Source organism: Nyctereutes procyonoides, unplaced genomic scaffold, assembly GCF_905146905.1.
Source record: "Nyctereutes procyonoides isolate TBG_1078 unplaced genomic scaffold, NYPRO_anot_genome, whole genome shotgun sequence".
Taxonomy (NCBI): domain Eukaryota; kingdom Metazoa; phylum Chordata; class Mammalia; order Carnivora; family Canidae; genus Nyctereutes; species Nyctereutes procyonoides.
Genome location: NW_026575035.1, coordinates 13,983,999 through 13,998,810, shown reverse-complemented (window position 1 = coordinate 13,998,810; position 14,812 = coordinate 13,983,999). Strand labels below are relative to the sequence as shown.

The window sequence follows — 14,812 nt, the reverse complement described above, 5'->3', positions numbered from 1 at the left end:
TTCAGGGTTTATCTATTTTCATTTAACCTTGATTTTCTTTTATATGTCCTGTCAACTACCCATTTCCCCTCCCCCAAATAGTTTGCTGTTTTTAAGATTTTTTAATTTATTAGAGCACAAGCAGGGGCAAGGGCAGAGGCAGCTGGGAGCCCAACATGGGGCTCGATCCCAGGACCGTGAGATCACGACCTGAGCCAAAAGGCAGCCGCTCAACCATCTGAGCTATCCAGGTGCCCCAAGTTTGCTGTTTCTTATATCCTATATCAAGTAGACTAGACCACAAGCTTATACCATCATCATAAAATTCTTGAAGTTAAATTGTACATATATTCATACAGAACATAGAAAACTAAATGCAGTCTGATTCTCAGCCCTCTTTTTTTAAACCTTTTTTATTTTGAAGTACAACACATAAAAAATATAAAATGTAACAAATATGAATATATAGTTCAATATGTAATCACTAAATATCCATGAATCACCACCCACATTAAGAAATAGAAAGTTGGGGAAAAAAAAAAGAAAGTTGTTTGCACTCTAGGAAGCTCCTTTATGCTCTCTTCCAACTATTACCGCGCCCATCCATAGGTAACCACCATTGTAACTTCTTTTTTTTTTTTTTTTAAGATTTTATTTATTTATTCATGACAGACACAGAGAGAGGCAGAGACACGGGTAGAGGGAGAAGCAGGCTCCATGCAGGGAGCCCAATGGGACTCGATCCCGGGTCTCCAGGATCAGGCCCTGGGCTGAAGGCGGTGCTAAACCGCTGGGTCACCAGGGCTGCCCCCATTGTAACTTCTTACACTATAGCTTTGTTTTGCCTTTTATTCTTTTATTTTTATTTAAAAAAATTTTTTTTTTAAATTTTCATTTATTTATGATAGTCACAGAGAGAGAGAGGCAGAGACACAGGCAGAGGGAGAAGCAGGCTCCATGCACCGGGAGCCCGACGTGGGATTCGATCCCGGGTCTCCAGGATCGCACCCTGGGCCAAAGGCAGGCGCCAAACCGCTGCGCCACCCAGGGATCCCTAAAAATTTATTTTTAAGTAATGTCTATACCCAACATGGGGCTCGAACTTATAACCCTGAGATCAAGAGTCACATGCTTTGACTGACTAATCCAGCCAGGTGCCTGCCTCCTTGTAATATTTTCTTAATGCCTTTGTGATTTATAGTGATGTCCCCTTTTTTTATTTCTGATACTGGCTATAAGTCTTTTTCCTTAGTAAATCTCATTAGAGGTCAGTCCTTTTTATTATTTTATTTCAAGGAACTATCTCTTGGCCTGGCTATACGTTTCTGCCTTGATAGTTCTCTGATGATTTCAGATAGATGACTTTCATGTTTAGTTGTTTATTTGATCTTACAGGAAGATGGTTTGTCTGAAATTACATAATTCACTTACAAATAGAGCAAAATTCTTAGATATTCATTTACAATTGAGATAGTATGGAAAAGGTACTCACTGCCTTGGGGCTTAGGTGCCCTTCATTTCATATTCTTTTTTTTTTTTTTTAAGATTTTATTTACTTATTCATGAAAGACAGAGGCAGAGACACAGGCAGAGGGAGAAGCAGGCTCCATGCAGGGAGCCTGACATGGGACTTGATCCCGGGTCTCCAGGATCACATCCTGGGCCGAAGCTGGCACTAAACTGCTAAAGCCACCCGGGCTGCCCTCATTTCATATTCTAACATTAACTTAGCAACTGTTATATTACATGTACTGTACTAAGTGCTGGGGTCACTATGGTGAATAAGAGTTTGGTTTTGTTTTGTTTTTTAAAGGTTTTATTTATTCATGAGAGACCAAGAGGGAGGGATGCAGAGACAGGCAGAGGGAGAAGCAGGCTTCATGGAGGGAGCCCAACGTGGGACTTCATCCCGGGTCTCCAGGATCACACCCTGGGCTGAAGGCCATGCCAAACCGCTGCACCACCCGGGCTGCCCAAGAGTTTTGTTCCTAAGATGATTAAAGTGCTGTGGAGGGGACAAACAGATTAGGTACATTGTTTTAATGTGCAATTCAGGAGAATATATACAGCAGGGCGCTAATCCTGGTTAATCAGGTGAAACGTCTTGGAGGAGGTAATAGGTAAGCTGAAATAAAGAATTGGTAGGAAACAGCTTGATATAGAGGTGCTGTAGGGAGGTAGAATACTGGATAAAAGTCCAGAGAGCCTGTTGAATTTCTAGAATTATCTGTATGACTGGATTAAAGAGTGTGAAAGATCCAGAGAATAGAAAAGTACAGAGATTATATCATAAAGGATTTATTTTGGTACTGAGAAATGGATAGAGAGGGAAGGGCAAAATTAGTGGAGGGTGACTATGATAGCATAGGCTTAGAATAGCTGTAATGGATTGAAATAGAATAGCAGTGGAAATGGAATCTAATGTATTTAGGAGGAAACATAGATCTCGATTGCAGAAAATGAAAGAGAAAGAAGGAATAACAATATGGGTGCCGTTTTCTGAGTGAGGTAGGGAACAAACAAGCAGCAGATTTAGGAGGAAAATTAAGGAGTTGGGGTTTGGATTTCTTTGGTTTGAAAGCAGAAGTTGGTATGTGATTGTCATGGAACAAGAAAGACTATCTGTAGTGGAGCTAATATAATGAGACCTGTGAGTTGAGGGGGGTGTAATTCTGAGCACTTGGTTGGGAAGAGGATAGGAGAATTGGGGACAGGATAGGTACATAGTGTATGGCATATGGAGTGGCCGGATGTTGAGGCATCCTGTCAGATACTTCTCTATTATTTGGAGTAGTATGCTTGGTTATCTGCTGAAATGATGGAGGAAGGGTTAGAGAGATTTGGGTAGCATGGAGAATGCTTGAAAAAGCTTCTTGGAGAATGTAAGAAAGGGGCAAGAGTAAGAAAATATTTTTCTAGGATGCTAGACACCAGTGAGGGCCCATTTGAAATCAGAGATAGAACGTTTGTAGCAACCTCAAAATGTGAGATTTTAATTTTTCTACGCCCAATTGTAGGACATTTAGCCTGCGGGATTAATCAAGTTCTGGCTTGTAGAATAAATAGAACAGTAGAAAGGGGGTTGAAAATACTGACAAAGAGTGGTTTACATGATTTTAGGCTGCATGGGAGTAGAAGAAAGTGAAGGTATAAGAGGGGATTGATTAGGTTGGTGAAGATTTGCAGGGGTGGAGAGACTAAAGGTCTGAATATGCACACAGGGCAGAGGAGCATCTGAGGGAAAGCTAAGAGGTGAAATATTTGGGTTATTTTTTTAGCTTAAAGATTTTTGTTTTTAAATGGAAAGCAAACTGCAAAGAAAAGTTCATGTCTGTGCTCTGGCCGCTTTTATTTGATGTGTATCTTTCTATAAAAAGCTTGAGGATTATTGTTTACAGAAATGAAATCATAATTAACATTTTTCCTGTATCATGTACATGTCCTCAAGTAATAGCATAGACTGTCACTTTTTTAAAAAAAGTTGAGAATAGTCGACACACAATGTTACATTGGTTTCAGGTGTACAAGTGACTCAACAAGTTTATACATTGTGCTGTGCTCATTGCAGGTGTAAATACCATCTGGACTATCACTTAATAGATGCATAATATTTTTCTAATAGGAGTATTCTGTAATTTAATTAACAGTTGTTTTACTGACAAACATTTAAAGTTGATCCCAATTTTGTGAGTAGAAAAAGCACTGTAGGGACACCTGGGTGGTTCGGCAGTTGAGCATCTGCCTTCGGCCCTGGACATTATCCTGGAGCCCGGGGATCTTAGTCTATAGATATTATAGAGTGAGGGTACATGCAGGAGGGCATTGCAATGAGATCAAAAGGCTTGCAGGCACTTAATTGACAACTAACATTTAACAGACCTTGCGGTGCCATCTGTGCTTCAGAAGAGGGAAAGACTTATTTCTAATGGATTCATGGGAGGCCAAAGCCTTCTTGGCCGATGTTTCTAAGGTATGTATATTAATCTCCAAGGGGCCAGGAACACATAACTGCAAGACAGGTCCTTGAGCAAATGGGCATGAACAAGATGGAAAGCTAAAGATAGTATTGTCAACTCTCCTACAGCTCCATAGAATAAACACACTTAAATATCTCTCTATGGCAATAGAATATTGCAAGCACCCTGAGAAATCCTTCTCAGGCATCCTACCAGTCAGTACCCCTGTCTCTCAACAATAAAACAAAACAAAACTTAAAAAAAAAAAAAAAAAAAAAAAAAAAAAACCTCTAATCTGGGATTAGCTTACTTTTAATTTTACCTGTTTGGGATCTTCATATGAATGGACTTAGTATTAGTACTCTGTTGGATGCATCATTTCTGTGAATATTAAAGTCACCTAGCACTGGCAAATATAAGATGTATTTATTGATTGACTAGTGCTAGTGGGGCCAAAACACAGAATTCAGTTTAGGGAAGGACTTGGAATAGAGAACATAGCTAAATGATAGAGAATGACTTAAGCTAAATGATAGGGAATGACTTAAGTGTCCTCGAGTCAACTCTTATAAGCTGCCAGGGTTGGTAGGTAAGGCAGTCCTTCCAAAACAGGTAGGAAGCAATCCCACTGTTTTTTTTATGTGGGGTTAATTTGCCTGCAGCAAAATTCACTCTTTTTGGCAAACATTTCTTTGATACGCATAGTCCTGGAACCACCACCATGATACCAATGTTCCCAGAACTTCCCTTGTGCTCCTTTGTTACTGAACCCTTTCTTCCACCTCAGCTCCTGGTGACCACTGATCTGATTTTTTGTCCCTTTTAGTTTTGCGTTTGAGGAAGAGTTTTTAAAAGAGTTTAGAGAAGTTATGGGTTGGTACAGCTTTGATATAAAGTGTGAGAGGATAAAGGGTTCAAGTGGGAACCCTTTGAGAAGGCTTTGAAGCAGCATTGTAAATGGAGAGCCCAGTTTCAGTTCAGGTAGGAAGTGACCATTTATTTTTAGAGAGCACACACAGTGAAGCTTGGAGGAAAGGTTGGCAGCAGGAGTCTGCCTACCACCTGGTGACTGTGTGACCTCTTCTCTGTGTTTTTCTGTGTAACAAGGACCATTTCCTTTCTTGAAATTTTTTTTCTTTGTTGACTATACTTCTCTCATTATTTTTCTACTATTTGATTTTTTTTTTCCCCAGGGGCATTATTTCCCCTGCTAGTTCCTCAAGTATTTTCTAAGGTTTCTATCTTGGCTTCTTTTCTTAGTCATTCACTCTTAGATTTCATCTTCTTTATCTAAGCCTGTGCTCTCTAATCTTTAGCTGAGATTGCAAAACATCTCTACCTAGCAGAAATAACTTCATATTTATATTATACATATATATATGTGCGTGTGTGTGTGTGTGTGTATATATATGTATATATATAGATATAGATATATATATAGAGAGAGAGAGTGAGCGTGAGTGGGGGAAAGGCAGAGGCGGAGGGAGAATCCTACCCGGGAAGGACCCCAATGCAAGGCTCGATCTCACAACCCTGAGATCATGACCTGAGCTGAAATCAAGAGTCTGACACCCAAATGTCTGAGCCACTCAGGTGCCCTACTGGCAAAAATAATTTAAAAATTTTTTTTTAAAAAACCTATCCATTTAAAAAAATAAGCAAAAAACACTTAGGAGAAGACACACAAATGCCCCCAAAACACGTAAAGAAACTACTAGAATGGTTAAAATTTAAAAGACTGATAATACCTAATATTGACAGATTGTAGAACAATTGGATCTCTCTCACTGACTTGCTTACAGGAGTGTAATTAATATAAAAACTTCAGAAACGTGTTAGTTTTTGTTAAAGATGTAGCTATGTATTTATCTGTACAGATCTTCCTGGGCTGATGGTAGAGATGTCCCAATAAACCGACTGTAAATTGAAAATACTGTATGTGTAAAATTCGTTTAATACACCTAACTTACTGAACATCATAACTTAGCCTCACCTGTCTTAAATGTGCTCAGAACACATTAGCCTACAGTTGGGTGAAATCATCTAGTGTAAAGCCTATTTTATAGTAAAGTGTTGAATATCTTCTGTAATGTATTAAATACTGTTCTAAAAGGGAAAAACAATGGTTGTATGGGTACAGAATAGTTGTAAGTCTGTTGGTTTTTACCTTCATGATCTGACTGGGAACTGCAGTTGCTGATGCTGCCCAGCTTCACAGGAGAGTATCTTACCACATATCAAAAGCCCAGGAAGGGACACGTGGGTGGCTCAGTGGTTGAGCATCTGCCTTTCACTCAGGTCATGATCCCAGAATCCCGGGATCAAGTCTTGGGTCAGGCTCCCTGTTCAGCAGGGAGTCTGGTTCTCCCTTTGCCCCTGACCCTGCTTGTGCGTGCACATGCTCTTGCTCTATCTCTCAAATAAGTAAAATCTTTAGAAAAATAAAGATCTGTTATCTAGTTAGGTATCTTTTCATAAAAACATTTTCTACTTAAATTAGCCACAGGGTTTTTTTTTTTTAATTGCTTCCAACTAAGAACCCTTGCTAGAAAAAAAGTTAAAAATATATTGTACTGTTTTTTGAAAACTGGTAACAAGATACTGTTTTCTCTGAAGTACACACAAAGTTTTAAAATGTTTGACTAGACTTTGTGAGTCATGCTGCAGACAGTAAAGATTCTAAATAACAATAATTTCATTTTAGTATTTGCATTTTAAAATTTTAGTGTGCTTATTGGACCATGTGCTGCTATGTATGCCTGAAGTACTTGAAATGCAAATTTGGAGACACTTTGCCATCTAAATGCTTGGCTGGATTAAGCGCCTAATTAGGATGGTTTTTCAACAGGTTGGAGTAAGCATGCAATCGGTGAGTGCTCCAAATTAATTTTTAAAATCTAGACACTTGTATGTTTTAAGAATTTTTTCTGAGATAGTGAAATGAATCTATATATGACCACCGTTTTAAATTCAGTATGTTTATTTAAGTCATGGAAGTGAATCTTTACCTAGTATTCTAAGTACTGAGTAATATTTTGGGTTACTTTGAAAATGTATCAATATTCATGTGACTGTTAAAAGCAATGCATTTGTTAGTAGTGAGGAAAGAAATATATTTTATAGAAATCATTGGATGAAATATGTTTGACTAGCACTTGACAACTCTGTTATAGAACTTTTTGAATGCTGTTAAAACGTAGTTTCTCACACAACCTTTCAAGGTAAAAGGTAAGTCATGTCTTTGTAAAATAACAACTATAGGTATGAAGAAAAAAATTAGTATAATATTCTATGCCTAAGATGTTAGTTCTGATCTTGATATTTCAAGTATTTTCTACTGATAATTTTTTTAGGTGCAGTGTAAAGTTATTTGAGCAATAATAGTGCCTAGCAGCATATATTGTGGACAATTTTTCATTTTCTCGTTCAATATTTTTTGCATTAGTAATGTAGAATTAAATTTTATTGAAGATATAGACAGGTTACATAATTGGAATATGGGTGTGTGTGTGTGTATATATACTTTTGAATGTATGACTTTTCATATGTATGTAACTTTTTAATGTACTACTTTTATTTTTTTTTTTTTTAAGATTTTTTATTTATTTGAGACACAGAAAGGGAGAAGCAGGCTCCATGCAGGGAGGCCGACGCAGGACTCGATCCCGGGTCTCCAGGATCACGCCCTGGGTAGAAGGCGGTGCTAGACCGCTGAGCCACCGGGACTGCCCTTATACTTGTTTTTATTTGTGTCTTTTCATGTCTTGTTAAGAGAAAGTCGAACTTTGAATCTCCCAGCCCCCCAAAGTTACATCTGTTTTCTTTGGAGATAAAAAAGCAAAGAACCAAATAAAATTACTTTTTTTAAATAGCTGCATAATTTTGAGATTATTAGCTTGAAGATAAGCAATAGGAAAATGGTTTCTAAAGTAACTAGCATTTTCATCTTTTTCAGTTACATTTATTTTCCTATGTTTTGGACTTACTGCAGCTATATACTACCTTTCTCATTTGTTACTACCATGTAGCTACATAGAATAGATTAACATTTTAGTACTGACAGTAAAATAATTTGTTTCTCCTAGAAAAATGGGAAGCTTTTGTTATTTATAATTCCCAGAAAGTCAAACTTTTACAATTTATGGTTCTTACTTTCCAATTTTAATAAGAAACACAGTTTAGGGTTTAGGGGAGGGATATCTGACTGGCTCAGTCTGAAGAGCATGCAACTCTTGATCTCGGGGTCATGAGTTTGTGCCCCATGTTGAGCATAGAGATTACTTATAAAAATGTATAATAATTGAAAAAGAAGTATAGTTTAGTGAAGATAGTAGGTCTTGGATTCAAACAACTCTGGGTCTGTAATTGGTCTCTGTCAGGTACTTTAAGCTTCATCTACAAATTACAGATAAGAACTACTGAAGAGTTAGCCTATTGATTAAAAGACTGTATGTAAAACACCTAAAACAGTGGCTTTTATATAGTATAGCTACATTGGGTAATGGTTAATTTTCTGTAGTTTTGTTCTGTCATCCCCCACCCCAAGTCAGGCGAATGTGACTAATGCTGATTGAGTCCCCAAGTGCAGAAGTTTGTTATAGGAACAGATAACACACTTTATGTAGATTGTTCATTTAATTTAATTTTATTCATTTTAAGTGATAAAATGCATGCCTTTCATAAAAAAAAATGGACCAGGTAACAGAGCATTAACTTATTCTCTATATTGTAATCACAGTTAAGGCTCTTGCTATTAATAGCAACTGAACAAGATTTTTTAAAAAATATATAACTATAATCATCAACTTCAGTTAACTGAAAATCTATATAGAAACAAGTTTTCTTTTAACATAAACAATTTGTCACATTGAAATTATTTAGTTTCTAAGCTCTCCTAGTATGCTGCCTAAGCGTAAAAAGGTTTTACTACCAAGATTTTACTTTGGGGTATCTGAAAGTAAAACTTTTCAGCTCTTTCAGTAATAAATACATACATTTATTATATGTATAATGTATAATATGTATTATATATACATATAATACATTATATGTATAATGTATAATAAATACATACATTTCCCATTGTTTGATAATGAACTTGAATACTATGTTTAAAAGTATTCCAAGAGTAGAAATTGCCTTCATCCTCTACATGTTTTATCTGCTTAAAAAGAAAAACTGCAGGTTTTGAGATTAGGGTTTGGGTTTTGCCATTAGAACAGTTGTAGATAATTAGCTCTCTGTATTTTACTATACACATCACCACTGTAATAGCTATCACTGGTTTACTATAATCCAGTTCCTAAATTATGTGTATTCAGTAAAACAACACTTTGTTTTACAGGTATAACTACAGTCAGAGTAAATATCTAATTTGTATTAGTAATAGATTTCCAGTAATACTTAAGGATTTTAACTTTGTTTTCCTTTTTGTGCTTTGGAAGAAGAATGTGAATGTGGCTGAGTTTAGAGGAAGGAAGAGAACTGAGGGGAGTGTTATCTTTAATTGGAGATTTTGAAATTGTTAGAGTTTCATCTTCCTGGCTACCCGCTCTCCTCAACACACACTTTGAATTTTCTCCTGGCTCCCTTGGAGTTAAGGATTTGTAATTTGTTGTGTCTAGATTCCTTGAACTTTTGATTAATGGTATGGACTTTCTTCTAGAAAAATATCGTATATACAAAGAATTTTGCATGTAATTTCAGGGATATGTGGGCCCCAGAATAAGAACCCTTGTATGAATATGAATTAGCTTATCTTGAGAAAAATACATGTATTTAGCATTAAATTTGTACTTTTTCCTGCTAAATGGTACCTCAGAAATAGTAATTTAGATTAAACTGATCTATAACAGAATAATTACCACATGAAATTTGATGAGACAGATGATAGCTTCAGATTTCAGGCTCACACTTCAACACTTCTACAATAGCATTTCACAATGTTAAAAAAGAACAAATTGCTTTCTGTTGTCATCCTCCTCCTTGCTGTCATCACTTTCAAACACTGTTGCTAAATGTTATGGACTGTCATTACTAGACACACACATGCAAACACATGCACAGATTCATTATTAGATTATTTGTCAGTAGTCATTATAAGGCAAAGCAGAGTTTTTCTGTTCAATAATAATAGTTATTTTCTAGTGGAATTGAGTTCTTATTTCTTAATAAAATCCAGTTGTCTAGCAGTGACCATTTTTTCCCTTCCCTCTCTCTAACATTTGAAAAAATATTAATGACAGTTTATCTTTAGAGGAAGTCTTCCCTTGTCCTGTATACTGACAAGACAACAGTTCAGCCACCAGTTAGGATAGGAGATACTTGGGCCTTACAGTCTCCCAGTGCACAGATGGTGACTTTTCAGTACCATCTGTTCATTATTTCTTCACAGACATTTACAATTTCTCCTACTCCATGAGGGTTGAATAGGAAAGATAAAGTAGGTCCTAATTTTAGAGTTCCTGGAAGTTAGCTACTCTTTACCTTCACTTTTTCCTATAGTCAAGTAAAGGTTAGGATTCCTTCTTTCTAAATACTCCAGTCATTAGCTTACATAGACCCTTCTTCATATTTTTTGGTGCTAAGTGCTGTGCAGTTCACAAGTGACAGAGAAACATTGTTAGTCTGCTGTATATACTTGAAAAAAATAACATAAAGCAATCTGTTTTTACTTCTTTTAACTCTGTAGAAGAAGCCTAAATAGTCTACTTAGTACTTAAAAGTAAAAGCTGAATTTTGGCCACCTTCTCTTGTAAAAGTCACCTGGTATTCTTTCCTTCTGATGTAAGCAGATGGGAAGATAATAGTTGAAACTTAGCCTTGAGGCACGCGTAGCAAGGAATGCCAAAAGTTGGCAGAAACATTAGTTCCTAACCTTGGCAAATCCTTTCCAAATTTTTCCTGTTCTCTTCATCTCCAGTTAAGATCTTTGCATACTGGAGGGATGGGAGATTCACTTCAGACTCTAATTGTCACATTGTGATGCATAAATAGTGTTCTACTACACCTACATCATAGAGTTTTGGCTTGTGACTAAATACAAGATTCAAGGGGAGAATGATTGAGTGATATAAGTGCCATTGCCTTGTGGATTTCTTTTTAAAAGATTAAGATCTATGAACATGTATAAGGTAGAGTTTGCTTAAATACTGTCTGTTCTAGAATTACTTGCCCACATTCTTATTTTTTTTCATGGCCTTTTATGTTGAATTTGTAAAAGTGTGATGCTTCCCATTTTTGTCTAGTCACATGTTTTTCTTCTCTCAGTCCTCATGTGTTAACATTATTTGTGTGATAATCCTCTGGATGATCATTGGTGTGAATGATTTGCATTCCTAAATTATAAGTAATTCTCTTCTAAGCTTCACAGTAGCTTTGCCTCTTTATATCCTTTGTTTAATATTCATATTTCAGAATCAGGGTCATCTTTCTAATGACCTATTTTCCACTTTGTACCATCTTTCTAATTTATATTTCCAAAGCAAGAGTTATGGTTTTTATTGGTTATAGTAGCCAGTGTAGGTTATAGTACTTCCTGGAACTCTCCCAGGTAATAGACAATGAAATTTTGAACATATTAATGGTGAAGTATATAAGAGTTGAGGCATATACTGGATGTGTGTGTGTGTGTGTGTGTGTGTGTGTGTATAAAATCTTCACTTTGAGTCCTACTGTTATCTCTAATTGATTTTGTTTGCTAAAATCTAAGAAGTCCTATATATTGCTTCTATGCTCATTTTACAAGTTGTGCATGCTTTTAGAATGGTTTAAATGTCTAATTTGGGTTATGTGTTGGATCCACTGCTGTTTAAAATAACATTTATTCCTTGGTCATACTGCATATGTTAGGGTAATTCCATTCTTTAAATTAGAGTGATCATGGAGTGACTTTAAAAAGGGGTCAGTGTCTATTGCTCAGAATACATGCCAGCTGATTTAGTTTTACTTAGTTTTAGGATAAAGCTGAATGTAAAATTTAATGAATTAAGTATAATGGTCATATCATTCTCACTCTTTTCTTTTTAAATTGCTTTTAATAGCATACCACCTTTCTTTGCCTCTCTGTCCAGGCTTTCAAGTGTAGCACTCAAAACAGATGGATAGTTTTTCTCTTTAAGGAAAATACTTGGGGAGAAATTTCAAGGTACTTTATAATGATTTAACATTCTACATGTGTGTTTTTTTGTTTGCTTTTTGCTTTTGTGTAAAGCATAGCATAATGTCCTGCGTGTATTATCATTTCATCTGAGAGATTCACCACAAGCCCATCTGGTACCTTTTTGTAATTTAGGAAAGTTAACTTAAACCTGGGACAGGGCCTCACAAGAAGATGCAGTACAACTGAATTTTGACCTGCACTTACACTTGAACAGACGTTGTGTAGTAAACAAAGTGAAGCCTCCTGAATGCTACAAATTCAGATTCTGAACTTTGTACTGATTTGGATTTGTTCTTGAAAAGTCCATTATAATAAATGTAGTTTACAGTTCTAAGAAATTTGTGTGTATGTAAAGTTCTGAAACTAAAAATACAGCAGAGGAGGTATAAATAGTGTTTCCTTTGCAGAATAGTATGAAAATGCAGTTTTTTAATCCAAATGTAGTATTATTTTACAATTACTAGTTATTTTTCTATATTTTTTATATGCCTTACATTAAACCTTAATGTGTTAATCATAACTAGCTATATGTACTCTTAAACTTCTAATTGAGAAATATTAGGTCATTTCCATAACATGTAGAGCATTCTGATCCTATAATTAATGTGTCAACATGTTGTACAATTAATTGTCCAGTGCTTTGTAGTAACAGACTACAAACTTTCATAACCCTTGTAATTAAACTTGTTTTTTTCTATTTCCTCAGGTACTTTGGTCTGGGAAGCCATATGGTTCATCTCGAAGTATCGTAAGGAAAATTGGTACTAATTTATCTCTGATCCAGTGTCCAAGAGTTCAGTTTCAGGTACTGCATTTTGTATATTTGGAATTTCATATTAATATATGTGCATTAGAAATGTAAATAGGCAAGAGAGCTTTTAAAAGCATTTTTGAACATTTCTATTAATGGTACTGTCAATAAAAGACAATAAAGCCACAGTAAAGTCTTTCCTTATTTTACTTCCTCTGTGAAGTGATTATTCAAGCTTTTTAAAGCTCTTTAAGACATTTATCCTTCTTAAGAATACATACACAAAGATTCAGAAGCATATAATAAGCCAAGCAGTTGTTAATTCCCAGGTGACCTTGAACATGGCCTTAAGTTACTTTAGGAAGCTTCAGGTACCACCATTGTTTTCTTTAGTTATTATACCTTCTTCAGCAGACAGACAGCCGTTCTGTTCCCTTAGTTTATTTTTAGATATTTCTGTGGATGCCTTGTAAGTTACTTTCTCCATCCTTGATTTAAAGCTTAGCATTAATTGTAAGCACCATTGCCTTGGTAACAACAGTCTCAAGACAAAGAAGTAACTGTGGCTCTCTGAATGAGATGATAGTGAAACCCTGAATTGGGAATACTTTTAAATGTGCAGGTCTTAGAATTCTGTTATAGCACCAAATTGGGAGCAACTATACTCTTTGGAGATAAACTGTTATTTTCTTGATTTGGGCTTTGTTCCTTATTGTTGTAATAGTGCTAGACATGTTCTTATTTTTCAGTAATTCTCGATAACAATAATACTGCAGAATCAGTTCAACATTTAAGAATGTAAAGTTCAGTAGATATCAGTACCAATTCTAAATAAATTAGCATGTGTGAAATATGGAAAGTATATTTAACTCCTAATTCAATAGGTCAGACGTGCCCCTGCAAGCTTATTTGATATTATGTCTTACTCATAAATCAGCACTCCTGGTAGATGCAAAGAATCTATTCCTTAAGTAAGTGGTAGAAATTCACATTTGTTCAGGTTGATTAACAAGGTTGTTCATTATTGTGCTCATAATCTGCTTGCAAATTGGCAAAATCTTTGTGCATCAATCTAGAAAGTGACAGATTGGAACTTTCCAAGAAGTAATTTTTTTTTTTATCAAACCATAGGCTTTAAAAAAATAATGAAAATGAAATCTGTGGTGGTAACTCTCAAGCACAGTTTCTAAGAATTCGGTTCAATTAGATACAAATTGCTGATTGCTTCATTTAGCAACTTCCTTCAAATAACTGCTGTGTTAACTAAGGCTTGTTAACCTTTTTCCGGTTGCTCAGTTCCATTAAAATTTTCTTTTCATCTATTTATGTATCTACTTAACCTAGTTGCAGGAGAATTTGGCATAGCATTAGTGTTCATGTAACTAGACATGTAGAAGGACATGAAGATAATTTAGCATTTTTTAGTAACAACCCAAATCTGCGTTGGTAGTCAGTGGGGTGAAATACTAGAGCCAAGTATATTTTCTTAGATTCTTTTTCTCTGTGTTATTAGTCACTTAAAAAGTATAAGCAGAATTAAGAATACTAGATTTAGTATAGGAGCTGCATTTGAATAAAGATGGATAAACATAGGAGAGAGGTAAGGTAAGAGAAAGATTCATGACCTACTTGAGAACGTAGTGGAAGATAGAAGACATTTGTTTACAGAGAGATTTTTGTTTCCAAGTGATTTTATAGCATATTGAATCTTTCCAAATTCAAGATAAGTATTAAAGTGAATGTTTTATCTGCTAACTAGACATTTTAAATGTGCTCATATTCCTTTGTATCTTCCATTATTTTTTAATTTGTCAGAAAAGTTAAAAATGTGGAATTTTTAAAAACCTGCAATTTAGAGTAGTAAAGTTGAAAATGCATTTTTTGCTATTTTCCTGGCTCATTTAGGGATTTGATTGATATGGAATGTATTTGGACTATCTAGAAATCCAACATGAGTAAATTCTG

At 35.5% G+C, this 14,812-nt stretch overlaps 1 protein-coding gene across 3 annotated transcripts in view; it reads left to right on the top strand.

Moving 5' to 3' along the window:
* Nucleotides 1-14,812, top strand: part of MTFR1 (mitochondrial fission regulator 1) — a 67,065-nt gene that overhangs the window by 21,478 nt on the left and 30,775 nt on the right. For 2 of the 3 annotated variants that reach the window (XM_055318210.1, XM_055318209.1), the window contains exons 2-3: nt 6,662-6,804; nt 12,803-12,901. In XM_055318210.1, coding sequence (XP_055174185.1) covers nt 6,739-6,804; nt 12,803-12,901 — 165 coding nt within the window. In that variant the 5' untranslated portion in view covers nt 6,662-6,738. Of the gene's footprint in view, nt 1-3,929; nt 3,950-6,661; nt 6,805-12,802; nt 12,902-14,812 lie in introns of those variants that run through there. The other variant, XM_055318211.1, reaches the window with a different exon arrangement.